Here is a 17,405-nt window from a genome sequence, read left to right as displayed (position 1 = left end):
AATAATAAATAGAAAATTATCTATAAGGGAAAATGAATACATTTAACAAATAATAAATCCTCCCCCACCCCACCCCAGAGTAGTGCTACCAATAGATATGACAACTACACAGTGTTTTAAACATCTATTCTCTCCAGGAATGTACGCATTAGTCTCCAAATCTTCTCAAATTCTTCTAGTCTTTCGTTGAGGACATATCAAATCCTCTCCAGGTGAAGGATATCAGTAAGTAGTGATGTCCAAGCTTTGAAAGTTGGTACAGTTTGCCCTTTCCAATAGTAGAATTAATTTCTTTGCACATAAACTGCCATATGACAGCAGCTGCTGCTGTGCATCCTTTAGGTGTATAGAAGGTTCTGATGTACCCAGTATGATCAGAAGTGGATCTTATGTTAATTGGACACCAAAAATCTTAGGAAAACATGAAAATATTTCAACCCAAAACTCTTCTAATTTAGGACAAAATACATAGCTATGTGCTAAATCCGCTTCCGCTTGTTTACATTTATTACACACGGGTGAAACTTCTGGAAAAATTTTATGCAGCTTTACCTTCGAATAATGTGATCTATGTACAATTTTAAACTGAATCAAACAATGTCTAGCATTGAGGGAGCAGTTGCTAGATTTCAAACACTTATACAGATGTCTTGAGAAATTACTATTCCCAACTCTTTCTCCCAGTCCTGTTTTATTTAAGCAATGTTCATTTGTTTTAGTCCTTGTGTAATTGATTGTATATAAATGAAAGTGCACACCTTTCTGTTATACAGTCTCTGAGGCACTGATCAAGCTGTCGGGATGTCAATGATGATTTTATCAGATATTCCTATGGTGTGTTCAGACTGATATCGACAGCTCGGAAGGACGTTCCGATCTCAATTCGGGGATATTCAACATATATTGTTTCGGCCTGACTTCACTTGTGGGGTGCCCCGAGGACAAAGAAGCATGCAGCCTATTGACAGTGATGTGCAGCCAATCAGAAAAGGAGGTGACAAGGCATCGAGAAGCACAGTGGGGTATCCAAAATCACAACACTCATAGAATGACAGAAAGTCAGGGATCATGCTTTCTTGCTTGCATTGCTTGTCGCTTTCTTTCTGCTAAAAACATACCACAAACTATCACCACTACCTCTTCTTCATCCGGTTTGTTTAACCTGAAGTCACATTTAATCTCAAAAGGTTTTGTACTCCACACACTGTCCATTCAAAACTGTAATGACCTTGATTTTTTTTTTTATCATCATGTGTGGGGTATCTCAAGTTTTGGGAGCCTCAAAACAATTTCAAAATCTTGCTGCGTGAACCAGGCTTTATGGGGACCCACAATCCCCTCCACCAAGATATAGAGACCGCTCAGGGAGTATTATGGCAACAGTTGAACCATAGAAACATTCCATTGTCATAAAGCCAAAGTTTAAATGGTTCTGTACAAGACAAACACAACTAGCAAATAATCACTATATATCTTTCAAAATGTAGGTCATAGACTTGCAACAGGTTGAATATATGTTCAGAAATCTTTCTATTTTTAATTTTACTCTCCTTCCCAAACATTTTTTTTGTTAAGTCTTACAGAATGTAGTTCATATTAAAACTCGAAAAACTACTAACAGTCCTAATTTGCACTCAAAAACACAAACAGATTGATTAAAAAAAATAGCAATCTAGTTGGTTAAGATGATATTGGTTACATTAACCAATAGATTTGTCAGAATTTGACCAATTCGGTTGATTATGGGACTTGCCAATTTTATTGGTTAGCCCAACAACCAATGAAATTGGTTACAGATCGTACACTTCACAAGCCCAACTGTTTGGCTGTGTGCATGTGTATTGTGTGGTATAGACATAGAGAACATGCATCTTATTTTACAATTAATTGTAATTAATTTAACAAATTAAAGCATAAGCGGCTTGTATAATGGATGGATAGATTAATTTATTTACTGGTAATTGTAATTTATATATTGCATTTAATTAACCAATGAACCCTTGACCCTAACTAGTGAAGGACATATTTCATACTTTGTACATTGTAGTTTTATGATAGTATATATTGTATTGAATTGTATTGTTGGTTTAGATAAAACAGCACAGTGGATGACTGGTTAGCATGTCTGTCTGACAGTGCAAAGGTTGTGGGTTTGAATTCAGCCCCTGGCCTTCCTGTATGGGCTTTGCATGTTCTCCCTGTGTGGGTTTTCTGTGGGTACACCGGTTTCCTCCCACATTCCATGAACATGCAGGCTAAGTTAATTGAACACTCTAAATTGTCCACAGGTGTGGATGGCTTCCGGTTCCGGCGCCGCGCGAGTGGCTGCCTGTTTACAGCAGCGTGGCTCACTATTGAGCCTTTTTCGTGTGTTTTTTCCCTTTACCCTTTTTTATTTTATTTTTACCTCACCTCAGCAATGGACATCCAACTTGCGGTGGTTTTCCTGCTGTTGGGGGCTGTTTTTTGCGCGATCGTGTCCGGAGACGAAACTCGGAGCTACGGATCGATCGTGTACACAAGAGATCAGCTGTTAGCACTCCGTGCTAACCCCGCGTGGGCTCCCGGAGCGAGACCCGATATCCCCCGCGAGCTGAGGAGGAAGAGACGGGGGATGTCGTGCGGGGGCTAAACGCCAGGCAAGGAGGAGACGATATCACCCTGTCCTCCCGTCCGTTATTATGGGGAATGTTCGATCCCTCCCCAACAAAATGGACGAGCTAACAGCGCTAACCCGGCACGAGAGGATTGTCCGGGAGGCTAGCTTGCTGGTGTTCACGGAGTCGTGGCTAACAGAGCTAACGCCGGACGCCGTCGTGGAATTGGACGGCTTCCAAATACTACGCGCGGACAGGACACTGGAGAGCGGTAAGAGAAAAGGGGGAGGGCTGGCTGTGTTTGTTAATGATAGATGGTGTAACCCTGGGCACATAACTGTTAAGGATCAACTTTGCAGTCGGGACATTGAGATGATAGCTGTTAGCATGCGTCCGGTCTATTTACCGCGAGAGTTCAGTCATGTGATCGCGGTGGCGGCGTACGTGCCACCCTCTGCTAACGGTGAGACAGCCTGTGATGTACTGAATGCAGCTGTGAGCAGGCTACAAACACAGCACCCAAATGCCTTGTTCCTTATCTCTGGTGACTTCAATCATGCTTCTCCTTCCTCCTCTCTGCCTTCATTCACACAATATGTAACCTGCCACACCAGAGACAATAAAATATTGGACCTCTTCTATGCCAACACCAAGGAGGCGTACACGTCACTGCCCCTCCCCCCGCTGGGCAAAGCTGACCACAACTTGGTTGCTCTCCTGCCTGTGTACAAATCTCTCGTCCGCAGGCAGCCAGCCGTGACACGCACAGTTCAGCGATGGTCCGGAGAAGCCGAGGAGGCCTTAAAGGACTGTTTCAACACAACTGTGTGGGAGGTATTCCGCGAAGCTCACGGTGAGGACATTAATGGTCTAACAGACACAGTTACAGACTATATTAACTTCTGCATGGAGTACACCATTCCCACCAGGACTGTAAGATGTTTCTCCAACAACAAACCCTGGATCACACCGGACATTAAAGCTCTCCTGAAGGAGAAAAAGAGGGCTTTTGTTTCAGGCGACAAGGACGAGCTGAAGAGAGTGCAGCGTCAGCTGAGAAGGAGGATCCGAGAGGGGAAAAAGTCCTACAGGATGCGGATGGAAGAACAACTGCAGCGGAACAATGCCAGGGATGTCTGGAGGGGCCTGAAGACCATCTCAGGCCACGGACAACCAGGTAAGACCCAGAAGGGGGGGGGGGCTTCAGTGGGCAAATGAGTTGAACCTATTTTTCAATTGGTTTGATCAAATGTCTGACCCCGCTCAGGCTTCCCTGATGCAGCCCCCACCCACCCCTCCTGCCACTGCGAACAAGACCCTCTCTCCCCCTCTCTCGCCCCTCTCTCTCTCCACAGGCTCCAGTTCCCAGCCTCATCAGACAACCACCACTTCTTCCTGCTCAGCCTTGTTCCTCACAACATCTCAGGTGAAGAACCAGCTGAGGAAGATGAAGGCGAGGAAGGCGGCAGGCCCAGATGGGATCAGCTCCCAGCTCCTCAAATCCTGCGCAGACCAGCTGTGTGGAATCGTCCAGCACATGTTCAACCTGACCTTGAAGCTGGGCAGAGTCCCCCAGCTGTGGAAAACATCCTGCCTGGTTCCGGTTCCAAAGACACCCCATTCGAAGGAGCTCAACAACTTCAGACCAGTGGCGCTGACGTCTCATCTGATGAAGACCTGGAGAGACTGGTCCTCGTCCATCTGCGCCCCCTGGTCAGCTCCTCAATGGACCCACTCCAGTTTGCATACCAGCCTGGCATCAGTGTGGATGATGCCATCATCTACCTGCTCCACACTTCACTCTTCCACCTGGAGAAGGCGGGGGGCACGGTGAGGATCATGTTCTTTGATTTCTCAAGTGCTTTCAACACCATCCAGCCCGCCTTATTGGGAGACAAGCTGGAGCAGGCGGGAGTGGCCCACCACCTCATCACATGGATTCACGACTACCTCACAAACCGGCCACAGTACGTGAGGACACAGGACTGTGTGTCTGACGTGCTCCTCTGCAGCACGGGAGCGCCGCAGGGAACTGTGCTGGCTCCCTTCCTGTTCACCCTCTACACCTCGGACTACAAATACAATTCCACAAGCTGTCACCTGCAGAAGTTCTCTGATGACTCTGCGATTGTCGGCCTCATCACTGACGATGACGATCGGGAGTACAGAGGGGTTACGCAGGGGTTCGTGGACTGGTGTCAGCAGAACCGCCTCCAAATCAATGCTGGGAAATCCAAAGAGCTGGTGGTGGATTTCCGCAAGCGTCGGCACTCTCCACCTGCACCAGTGAATATCCAGGGAACAGACGTTGAGAGGGTCTCAACTTACAAGTACCTGGGTGTTCATCTGAACAATAAACTGGACTGGATCGACAACACAGATGCTCTCTATAGGAAGGGTCAGAGCAGACTCTTCCTACTCAGGAGGCTGAGGTCCTTTGGCGTTCGGGGAACACTCAGCAGGAACTTCTATGACTCGGTGGTTTCACCGGTCATCTTCTATGGAGTGGTCTCCTGGGCAGGAGGCATCTCGGGCCGGGACAAAAAGAGACTGGACAAACTAGTGAGGAGGGCCAGCTCTGTCCTGGGCTGCTCCCTGGACTCTGTGGACTCAGTGGGGGGCAGGAGGATGACGGCAAAACTGTCATCAATGCTGGACAACCCAGCCCACCCACTCAATGACATTCTGAGAACACTCCACAGCTCCTTCAGTGATAGACTGTTACACCCTCGCTGTACCAAAGAGAGATTTCGCCGCTCCTTCCTGCCGACTGCTGTCAGACTTTTTAACAAGAACATTGGGTCAGGCCTACAAACGGGAGGGCATTAGTGCAATTGTGCAGTCCTAGGATGCAATATAAACTACTACTGTACTTTCAGCCAAGGGTGTACTTAAATATTGACCAATGATGTATTTTGTTTACCATTACAGTATTCTTATTACAATACTTCTATCACTGTAGTATTTCTACCACTGCAGGATGTTCACTATTACAGTACTTTTACTATTACAATACTTTCATCATTGGAGTATTTTTCTATCGTTGCAGTACTTTTACTATTACAGTACTTTTATCATTGCAGTATATTTTATCATTGCAGTACTTTTACCATTACAGTACTTTTATCATTGCAGTATTTTCTATCATTGCAGTACTTTCCTGTCATTTCAGTACTCTCACCATTACAGTACTTTTATCATTGTAATATCTTTATCATTGCAGTATTTTCAATCATTCAGTAGTTTTTATCATTACAGTGTTTCCCCCTCTGTATAATGGACAGGCATTAGGAGTGTTTCCTTACACTAGATACGTTTATACTGTGTATATTTGCATGCTTTTTATGAATGTCTGTGCACAAAGTGGGCACCACTGTTAAAATACCAGGTTTTAATGATGTACTAAGGCAATAATTATAACTTTAAAGGCATTAGCAATGTATATACTGAATTGATAGTCTTGAAGTCTTCTTGTGAGCACACCCTAAAACGGATTGGTTAAATTTGCCCAATCTCTTTGGTAGTTATTTGTCCGACCAATCCCAGTGCTCCTTATTACTTTTTATTAGTGTTTGCTTGCTCTTATTGGCACCAACTGAGGTACAACATCGATATACCCGCCAGGACATCGTGGACATTGGATATCGATGCGAAATAACCATCACAGAGGAATTTTGCTATGATCGCAAAATTCCGGACGAACTGGCGAGGGTGCCCGGTTCACCGTGGCTTGTCATCGGGACCGGGAGGCGGCGCAGGCGACGCAGAGAGAGGAAGCAGAAGCGGGGCTGCAGGTCCGGTGTCTTGCAACGGCTGCGGCGGCAGCCCCACAGGCAACCACTGCCGAGTCTGTACCTCACCAACCCCAGATCCGTGGTCCACAAAATCGACGAGCTGGGATTACAAATCCTGGGAAACCGCTATGTGCGTGATAGCAGTGTGATCGTCGTCACGGAATCCTGGCTGCACGCAGACGTCCCCGACACTAGCATCCAGCTGGCCGGGCGCTCGCTACATCGCGCGGATCGGACGAGGGACACCGGTAAGAGAAGGGGCGGGGGGCTCTGTGTTTACGTGCATGAGAACTGGTGCGGCGATAGCACGATCGTCGAGAAGCACTCTTCCCCCAACATCGAGTTTATGTCCGTTAAATGCCGGCCTTATTTTCTCCAGAGGGAGTTAACGGTAGTGATTGTCACGGCTGTCTACATCCCTCCCGACGCTAGCACTAGCACGGCGCTCTCGCTGCTCGCGTGCGTCATCAATAAACATCAGCGGGCCCACCCTGATTGCGTTCACGAAGTAGCGGGAGACTTTAATAAGGCCAATTTAAAGACTGTACTCCCAGAGTTTCACCAGCATGTCAAGTGCCCAACGAGGGGAGACAACACTCTCGACCATGTGTACTCGAACATCAAGCACGCATACAGGGCCCTCCCACTCGCCCCTCTCGGCCAGTCAGACCACCTGTCCTTGCAGCTCGCACCTGCGTACACCCCTCTCAGACGCAGATTCAGGCCCACCACAAAGACTGTGAAAACCTGGCGTGACGACGCCATGAGTGAATTACAGGACTGCTTTCAAGACACAAACTGGGACCTCTTTGATCATCAGGACCTTGATGTCTACACACATTGTGTACTGGACTACATCAAGTTCTGCATGGAAACTGTGTCCCTACACAGGACTATACGGACCTTCCCAAATGCGAAGCCCTGGATGTCCAGCAGGGTTCGCTCTCTCCTCAAGGCCGTGACGCTGCCTTCAGGTCAGGCGACAAAGCCCAGTACAGGGTGGCCCGTGCTGACCTGAGTAAAGGCATCAAGCTAGCCAAGGCAATCTACAAGGGGAGGCTGGAGGCCCACCTTGCCAGTAACAGACCACGGGAGGTGTGGCAGGGTCTACGGAGCATCACCAACTTCCGTGGCGGCAGCACGACCTCTGTAGACCCGAGTGCATCGCTGGCAGAGGAGCTTAACTGCTTCTTCGCTCACTTTGACTCGCCCCAACCGTCACACCCCCGCACTTCATGCTCCAACTCCCCCCCACTCATCGTAGAGGAACACGATGTGAGGCGCGCGCTCCTGGCGGTTAACCCCAGGAAAGCTACTGGACCCGACGGAATACCAGGCAAGGTCCTCAGAGCATGTGCCCACCAACTGGCACATGTTTTCTGCAGGATCTTCAACCGCTCCCTGGCTCAAGCAGTCATCCCCTCCTGCTTGAAAACTTCCACCATTATTCCTGTCCCCAAAAAGTCACCAGCCGTCCACCTGAATGACTACCGTCCTGTTGCTCTCACGCCAGTCATCATGAAGTGCTTCGAGAGGCTGGTTCTCCAGCACATCAGGGACTGCCTTCCTCCCACTCTGGACCCCTACCAGTTTGCATACCGGGCTAACAGATCCACTGAGGACGCCATCGACACTGCTCTGCATGTTGTGCTGGGCCACCTGGAACAACAGCAGAGCTATGCAAGGATGCTCTTTGTGGACTACAGCTCGGCATTCAACACGATCATCCCAGACATCCTCGTCGCCAAACTGGATATTCTCGGCCTCCCTGCCCTCACACGCATCTGGATTAAGGACTTTCTGACCAACAGACCCCAGACTGTGTTGCTCGGCCCCTACACGTCCTCCACCCGCATGCTGAGCACCGGTTCCCCTCAAGGATGCGTGCTGAGCCCTCTCCTGTACGCCCTCTACACCTACGACTGCAGCCCGGCCCACGGCAACAACACCATCGTCAAGTTTGCTGACGACACGACAGTGGTCGGTCTGATCTCGGAAGGTGACGAGACAGCCTACAGAGAGGAGGTAAAGAGACTGACAGCTTGGTGCAAGGACAACAGACTGCACCTTAACACTGCAAAAACAAAGGAGATTGTCGTCGACTTCAGGAGGAACAAGACGGTGCCGCCCCCCCTCTGCATCGAAGGCGTGTGTGTGGAGAGGGTCCACACGTTCAAGTTCCTGGGAGTACAGATCTCCGATGACCTTTCTTGGACACACAACACCACAGCAGTGGTAAAGAAGGTCCACCAGCGTCTGCACTTCCTGAGAGTCCTCAGGAAATTCAACCTGGACAGGAAGCTGCTGCTAGCCTTCTACCACTCGTCCATCGAGAGCCTGTTGACGTACTGTGTCTCCACCTGGTACAGCGGCTGCACTGAGGCGGACAGAGTGAGGCTCCAGAGGACAGTCAAAACAGCGCAAAGGATTATTGGCTGCCCTCTCCCCCCACTGTCGGACATCTACACCGCCCGGTGCCTCAGAAGGGCTCTCAACATCGTCAAAGACAATACCCACCCAAACTCACACCTGTTCGACCTGTTGCCCTCTGGCAGGCGCTACAGATGCATCAAATCGAGGACCAATAGACTGAGAAACAGTTTCTTTCCGAAAGCCGTCTCCATTCTGAACTCTCACACACACACGAGAACACCCTTACCTTGCAGAACAGCATTGTGATGTGTTTTTATATACCCTATTCAGTACTGAATTCCTTTGCACTCTCTTATTTATTTATCTAATTTATATATTTGTCTGTATTATTGTTGTATTGCACTGGAGAGGGGAGCCCTCTAATCTCGTTGCACACTTGAGTACAATGACAATAAAGGGATTTCTAATTCTAAATTCTAATGTTATACATTAACGGCTACATTACGCCGCCGACTCTGTGTGATCTATATCTTTGCTGCTGTAACACTTCAAATTTCCCCATTGTGGGACTAATAAAGGACATCTTTATCTTTATCTTTATATATGTGAACCCGATGATTGTCTTTTTTTTTTAAATGGGGCTGGGGCGCAAAACTCCTAATATCTTGGTTAAAATTGCCCATTTGTATTGGCTGGCCTTCTCACCAATACAGATTGGTTGAAAACACTACAATTCTAGATTGGTCGGACAAATAACTACCAAAGAGATTGGGCAAAATTTAACCAATCCGTTTTAGGGTGTGCTCACAAGAAGACTTCAAGACTATCAATTCAGTATATACATTGCTAATGCCTTTAAAGTTATAATTATTGCCTTAGTACATCATTAAAACCTGGTATTTTAACAGTGGTGCCCACTTTGTGCACAAATATTTCATTCTTTGTGCATTATGTCTCAAAGTCAATGCTCTATATCGAGAGATGTTTGTTTTATTTCTTCTATTCACTATGGCTGCTAAAACATTGTAAATTCTCCCATCGTGGGACTTAAATTATTTATTATATTTGCATTGGAGAGGGGAGCGCTCTAATTTCGTTGTAAACTGAGTACAATGACCATAAAGGGCATTCTGATTCTGATAAAAAAAAATCATACTTTATTTTGTTTGGCACAACACATCAAACACTCACCTTCAAAGAAGGATTGTTCGTCATCATCAGAGCACTGAGTTTGGCTCAACTCTCCCAGCTGTTTATTGATGCTCCGGTTTGGAATGAAGGCCTGAACATTAAAACAGTAGCTTTCTCCCTGATCTAGATCAGTCAGCTCGATTACACTGGTCGGTGAGATGAACACTTTCTGAAAGGATAAGTTAAGAGAGGAATAATAGTTAGCTGATGATGAACTCATCATTTTCTCAATTTATTAATTGTATTATTTGGATGAAGGTTGAAATTTACCTTGCCAGAGCTCTTATTTTTACGATATGTCACTTTATAGTATAGTTTATCTAAGAAAATGTCTCTGATGTTCAGCTGACGATCATCTTTAAACAATGCAGTGAGAGGGTCAGTCACAAAAAGCGTCGTCTTCATTTTGTTGTTGCTCATCTCAAGCTTGAAATCAGGTCTGCCTATATTAGCTAGAAAGAAGACACTGGTCAGATGTGGTTTGTTGACAGAAAGAGTAGAAGATAGCTTCATGTCAAGTTTGACCACAATTTCTTTAAAAACGTGATCAAACTTTTGTTGTACGTTGAATGTGATCATAGTGATGTCAGTTAGTGTAATTACACAGCTATCAGTGTACCTCAGTAGATCTGATAATAGATTGAAGGATTCTATTACGATTATGGGCATTATTTTAAACACATGCGGGACAGAATGTCGATAATTAAAGTTAGCAGGTTCATATTTACTGAATATTTTAAACATTGATAAAACAAGAAGCATTTATCAAATGAAACTAGAAGCACGGGTCACAAGAATGACTGAGATTGTAGTCCTGATGTTTACTGATTTATTATATTATTCTCATATGCTAAATTTATAGTACTTAGTTTAAATGTGTGAACTTTATTGAAATTCTCAGTAGTGAGAATAGATTTGCGCACATAGCATTTCCATGAGCTGCCCTCACATTCACAGCACTTCATGGACAAATACGACGAAGCACATTCTCCACAATGGCTGTAGAGATGCAAACATACCAAATTGGGCACTGGAGGACTCACACAGACGCTATCAAAAGAAAAACACATTCCAAAAGACATAACAATTGGAGATCGGAGCACATGCACATATGCATACACACACACAGACATATACATACACCTGCACATACACGTGCACATACACAGGCACATATAGGATGGCCGAGTGGTCTAAGGCGCCGCGTTCCGGACCCAGTCTCCCCAGGAGGCCTGGGTTCGAATCTCGTGGCTGCCAGGATGGCCGAGTGGTCTAAGGCGCCGCGTTCAGGACCCAGTCTCCCCAGGAGGCCTGGGTTTGAATCTCGAATTTCCCCATTGTGGGACTAATAAAGGCATTATTATTATTATATACATACACCTGCACCTACACATGCACATACACACACATACACTTGCACATACACACGCACACATGCACACCGACAAGATTACAGAAGAATGCCAGCGGGGAGAGAGACGGAGGGACGGCCCGCCGGAGAAGGCCAACCTTGGCTTGCCAGTCTACGGGACCAGACGGGAATCGACCATCATCAACTATCCAGACGATGACTAACCTGGGGAGGACCTTCCCTTGGACGTGGACCCGTGCCGTGGGAGGGAGCGAGGACGACCGATTCCACCGATTCAACCTACATTACCCTTGACATAAAAAAACTCCTATAAAAACTGAAGCTGGGCTGAAAGATAGCGCGCATTTTTCGACTGTGCTCGCCCGAGTGCAGTTTCTCGTGAGATTAAGAAAAAGCAGCCCAGATATCTGTCTTTGTACTATTTCCTGAACTCCAGAAATTGAAGAAACTAAATATCGGAACTCTAATCAGTTGTTGAGTCTTTATTTGACCCTTTTCTTCTTGAGCACAAAAACTAACACGCATTGGAGTAAGTTTGGCTTTTAAAGGTTGATTTACTAACTACTTCTCATTTCCACGGTGACCCAACTCCAACAAGATAATTTCTCATTTTTTGGGCTGCATCTTTTGTCTTCTTCAATAAAGATGACGAGAATTAACCTCGGTTTACATAATGTTAACCAGGATATTGTCAGAAATATACTCTTGTGTTTGTGGCAATTTTTCTAAAAGAACAACTCCGATAAGATCACAACAAGACCAGAGGAAAAGAATATCCATTACAAGATAAACAGAAAATCAGATAAAACCCCAGCAGTGTCCAAGTACACTACTTCCTTCCATCAGTACAGACAGAGTGTCAAACTAATTGCAAGTAGAATAGATCACTGGTAGTCATGTGTATGACTTAAGTAGAAATATTGGTTCTATTATGCAATATTTAGCGCAAATAGTGAAATACTGAGTTTATGTATTTTGGATGTTCTGCACCTGTTCCCATTCGCATAAGAGTACTCTTTTGGTATCAATCAATTCTTTTGTCTTCAATTTTATATTCTGCAGGGTTCCACATTAACAGTGGCCCGTTGCCTGGACATGACTATGATGGGCCCTCCAAAGTTCACTCGCACTGGCCCGAATATTTCATAGATAAATACGATGAAATGAACATGTACTTGCATTTTGAATATTTATGTTTTTAACATTTTTAAATTTTATCTACTTAATTTGATTAATCATTATCTTTGTATAGCAATGTGCATATTTTTTGAGTCAGGTTAAACACTTCCATCGGGTATACTTTGAGCGATGGATGAATAGATGATATAAAGCCGATACATTATCAAATGGTATATATTCTGTAAGATTTTATACTGGAAAAAAAGCATAACTTCATAGAAGTAATATTTCTTAACGGCTTAAGTAGGACAGTACAAAGACGGGTAATATGAAATAATCATTGAAACGTATTATATTATGTCATGAATACATTGGGCCAGTTTTAGCAGGCAGCCACCAAAATTGGCTTAATTTCTAACCCTGTTCTGTGATAGTTGTCATACATACATGTTGCCCCTCCATAATACACAATCCCTACTTGTTAAAGTACTTGTTTAAAGAGGATTGTATTGTTTTCACATTTTAATACTGGTTAAGACAGACTGGCTAAACACAAGTCAATGTTTGCAAATGTGTCAGTATGATTGAACACTAAGATAATCAGTCTGATTTCATGAAGGAGAAGAACAAATTAGAAAATTTTACTTTTGAGAGGCTGAAATCAGGATTTTGAAAATGTTAAGATATACAATGGCTCTAAATGATAAACTCATTATCAAAATAGTAGTGAGTATTAGTTACATACAAACAAAATGAATATTATTTTCAGATGTTTTTAATTTCTATAAAATTTGAAATTAATTTGCAGATGAGGGTGGTCCCATTCTCAGTCACAGTGGACCTTTTGATATCCATGCTATGATGGCATCTCGCCACTGGATGGCAATGTCTCAATATAAGCACTATGTTGCAAAAAAAGCCCGTTTACCCCAACAACTATGAACTGGCAGTGCTGAAATTCTACAACATTTCTTATGCACTTCAGCACTGAACATGGAGCTAAATACACTAATCTAATCTCCCAAAGACTCTGTGTGATCTATATCTTTGCTGCTGTAACACTGCAAATTTCCCCATTGTGGGACTAATGAAGGACATCTTTATCTTTGTCAACTAAGGTTCAAACATTTACAGGTAGCCTTATTCTCAGTCTCTCTCAACTATTTATGTGCACTGTAATTTGTATTTGTTTCCATCAAATGGCACACTGCTGTAATCTTTTTGGGACCCAGTTAAATTATGTTGACTTAAAATAAACTTACTGTCATTGGCGGAGCAGAATCGTGAGGAGCTTGTGTATGGGAACTCAGTGAGGTCAGAGGTTACTCCCAGTGGAGGTTCAGACAGAACATCAGCTACATAGCATGCATTTAAGTCAGTCAGTGAACTGGTCAGATCACACATAGTTGTTGAGATACGTATGCAATTAGAGTTCCTCTGTTTGTCCCTGGAAACCCTGCAAAAAGGTTCACACACATCCAATACATATTTATAAATACCTATTACAAATCACACAAAACATATGAAGTGGCAGATGATAGAGCAGAAAGTTACTTTTGGAGGAACTGTACATTATCTATGAAAGAACTTACACAGAGAACTCTACAGTGTATGCGTAATCAGTTGGTAGTGGTTCCCAGGTCAGAATGGTTTTAAAGTTTGTGGATTTCCAGGTTACGCTCTGTGCACTGGGATAAAACCCTGTAAAATTAATGAACACAAATCGAAATACTTCTCAAAATTTGTAATCAAATTAATCAAAGAATATTAAAATTGCAACTTGAGCAATAATACTCGAAGCAAGAAAAGTAGACAAAATACGCACACCGCAAGTATAAACTTTAAATACTGCATGAACACTCCCAAAAGATTTTCTGAATCAAAATTCAGTGACCTCAAAAGAATGTGGCTGACAGAAACTATAGAGAGTAAATGCCGACTTTGAACTGTAGGGGCCGTCCCTTCTGGGTAAAAGGTTTTTTGCCATAAAACACATTGTGTCAGTCGTGACTTGGTCTGCGGACTGTGACCGGGGTTCTTTTGACATGACACAATTAGACGATGGTAACTGCATTGCAAGAAAATGTTAAGCTCCCCAGCTCATCCAATAATTTCCTGGTGCTAGAAAAGCTGCCGATAGAGAGACAGTGATTTTCGGAAATCTTAACCTCTTGCTATTCTTACTGTGAGAGGTTAAAATTATTTCGTTTGGTTTAAATTCTTGCATTCAAAATAGCGCATTGACACAGTATCGCTGATGTCCACTTGATTTCACCAAATCAAACACAAAGAATTAACTGGTGACTGTACTTTGCTGTTTACCCTTGTTTAATGAAAATGAAATGAATTAAAAATAATACTGTGATTTAGGATTCATCCTCTTCATTTCATCCATCTCATGAATTTAAAGGTCTCGTAGAGCATAGTTTGATAGTTTAACTAATTTATTTTTATTTAACTGATCTTTATCCATAAATAGCAATTAAGAATATATTCTCATTTGCAATGCTGAACTGTCAGCAAACAGCAGAGTAAAGCAAAGCAAAATAAAAGCAAGCACATTATTTGCCTTGATAGCCCACACAAAATGATGTGGTAGGCCGGATCTGGCCCCTGCACCTTGAATTTGAAACCTGTGGTCTAGATGACACACTGTACAGTGTAAAATGAAATGTACAATTTAAAAATGAGAAGTACAATTTAAAAAATGTATGTGGTATGTTTATCAATACTATAATTTAACTATTAATCAAAATTAGATATGAAAAGCTAATTGAAGGGGAATTTATTTTAAGAAAATCAAACTTTAATTTTCAGCCTACTTTCGAATAAATTAATTGATGATGATTATTATTATCATTGTTATTATTACAGTGGTCTCTCTTTTAAAGTATAAAACAAAAAATTGTATTGGACTGGAATGAATTAACTATTCAGTCATGTATCTTTTGTGAATTAAAACGTTTTAAATTCTAGGTGTTTTTAAAAGCAGTTTTTAGAGGTTGTTGTGGATTTTCAAGCATGTCGACAACACCGTATAATAAATACTGTCCAATAATACACACAAGCACAAGCACAAACACAACAAACATTAATTATGAGTGTTTGGTTGGATATCTTCAAAAGGAAACCTTCGATCAGTGAAATGTCCATCCACGAAAGGAAGTGGGCTGAATAAACTCACCTGTGACGGCATCTGAGTGGAGAGAGACGTGTATTAGCAGCGCCAGAGCTGCTGTTGTCTCCTTTGTCCCCAGCATTTTGTGTTAAATTCCACGGAGTTTGTATCATCCGTTTGAGAATGTGTTTACAGTAGTTTGTTCTTGGAGGTTGTATTAGTAGTATATACAGTACTCAAGTGATCCCTGACGGTGACTATTGCGATTTGAATGTGCAGTCTTTCACCCACAGTCATTGAATAAGAATAGACTCCGCCTGAAAGGGGTTGACCCGTTGCCGGGATACATAAGCGCGGCCGCCATACTTTATGTTAGCTCTGCCCTGTGAGTCATAAGGCAATGATTTGTCAATGGACGAAACTTCAGAAAGTGACAACCTACACGACGCACAAAATTTAGGCGTCTCACTCACCTTTTAACAAACACACATTAATATATTCAGAAAACAATATGCTAAAAAAGCAAGTAAATTTAAATCAGATGACTTTAAATGCTGGCCCCTCTAATATATACAATAATTCAATATTTACAATAACAATGTTACATAAATTGGTAGCCGTAAACCCTCATGCAAACATTCGAGGAGGGAAAAAAATACTATTAAAAATGACTTTCTTTGTTTTTCATGTCTGCCTGGAGCCAGACCTGCCTTCAAGAACAGGCAGTGATGGATATTTTACAAAATTTTGCCCGTCCGTCCGTCATTCCTTATCCATCAGCGGTCCGTTATTCGCCAGTCCATCATTTTTCTTTAAGCCAAACCAACCTGTAATCGTCAGGTGATCATTCCATCAGTCCATCCATCAAGTAGTTTTTCAAGTAGTCCGTCAAAAGTCCAGTGATCCTTTTCACATACACTTACTGTGAAGCGCTTTGAGTACCGTAGGTAGACAATACAAGAGACAGCCCATTTACCATTTATTTGTCAGTCTATTGGACTGGTGGCTGCCTGCAGCTGTTTAACTCTTAAAACGCCCAAAAAGTGTTAATTGTCATGTCATGTCATTATCCACACCACTTATTCTGTACAGGATCGCGGGAGGGTGCTGGAGCCTATCCCAGCTGACTTCGGGCGAAAGGCGCACTACACCCTGAACTGGTCGCCAGCCAGTCACAGAGCAGACATAGACACCATCACTGAGTGGGAATTGAACCCACGCTGCCCGCACATAAGTCAGCCGGATGTACCACTACACCATTAGTGACAAAGTGTTAATTTGGAGTTTAAAATGTCTGAATCATAATCTGTCTTTGGATTGTGGACACGGGTAAAATAAAATACAATGCAAGAAGTGCACTCCAACTACTGTTTCGAAATATTGCACTGCTTCTTCTTTCTTCCTCTTCTTGGTTCATGGGTGTATTACAGTTTTTGGTGCATACTGCTACCTACTGTACAGGAAGCGCAGAGTGTTTCCATATATTTAAACAAACACAGCAAACATTGTAGATTTGTCTAGTCAGAAGAGCAAAATAAAAGCGACAACCTCTGGTTCTTCCTCCTTAGCTAATCACAGCCAGCCTTCACAATTCCTGCAGAGGTCCTCATGAAAACATGAGCACTCACTTTGACTCATATAGTCACTGCAGTCCTCTTTAACGAACCTCCTGTGAACAAACACACAAGACAAGTGGGCGTGGTTTTGTCAGTTCTCAGCAAGTCTGTGATACTCTGAGAAGTCCATTGGTACTTGACTGGGTTAGTGACAATTACACTGGTGGACAAAAACCCATTTTCATTAGTGCTTAGTCTGTTTATTCCTTTTTTTAAGTTTCTCAT

General features: G+C 43.5%; 1 protein-coding gene across 3 annotated transcripts in view; it reads right to left on the bottom strand.

Annotated features, from left to right (window-relative positions):
- Positions 1-15,852, bottom strand: part of f3a (coagulation factor III, tissue factor a) — a 28,996-nt gene extending 13,144 nt beyond the window's left edge. The window contains exons 1-5 of one of the 3 annotated variants that reach the window (XM_088283100.1): positions 15,631-15,852; positions 14,039-14,147; positions 13,709-13,902; positions 10,226-10,311; positions 9,956-10,124 (exon numbers count right to left, since the gene is read on the bottom strand). In XM_088283100.1, coding sequence (XP_088139226.1) covers positions 9,956-10,124; positions 10,226-10,311; positions 13,709-13,902; positions 14,039-14,147; positions 15,631-15,706 — 634 coding nt within the window. In that variant the 5' untranslated portion in view covers positions 15,707-15,852. Of the gene's footprint in view, positions 1-9,955; positions 10,125-10,225; positions 10,408-13,708; positions 13,903-14,038; positions 14,148-15,630 lie in introns of all 3 variants that reach the window. The other 2 variants (XM_088283098.1, XM_088283099.1) reach the window with 2 other exon arrangements.
- Between the last annotated feature and the right edge of the window lie 1,553 nt (positions 15,853-17,405).

The sequence above is a fragment of the Idiotropiscis lumnitzeri genome, chromosome 19 (assembly GCF_059441095.1).
Source record: "Idiotropiscis lumnitzeri isolate Australia: NSW breed Sydney's pygmy pipehorse chromosome 19, RoL_Ilum_1.0, whole genome shotgun sequence".
Taxonomy (NCBI): domain Eukaryota; kingdom Metazoa; phylum Chordata; class Actinopteri; order Syngnathiformes; family Syngnathidae; genus Idiotropiscis; species Idiotropiscis lumnitzeri.
This window is presented reverse-complemented; position numbering and strand designations above follow the sequence as displayed.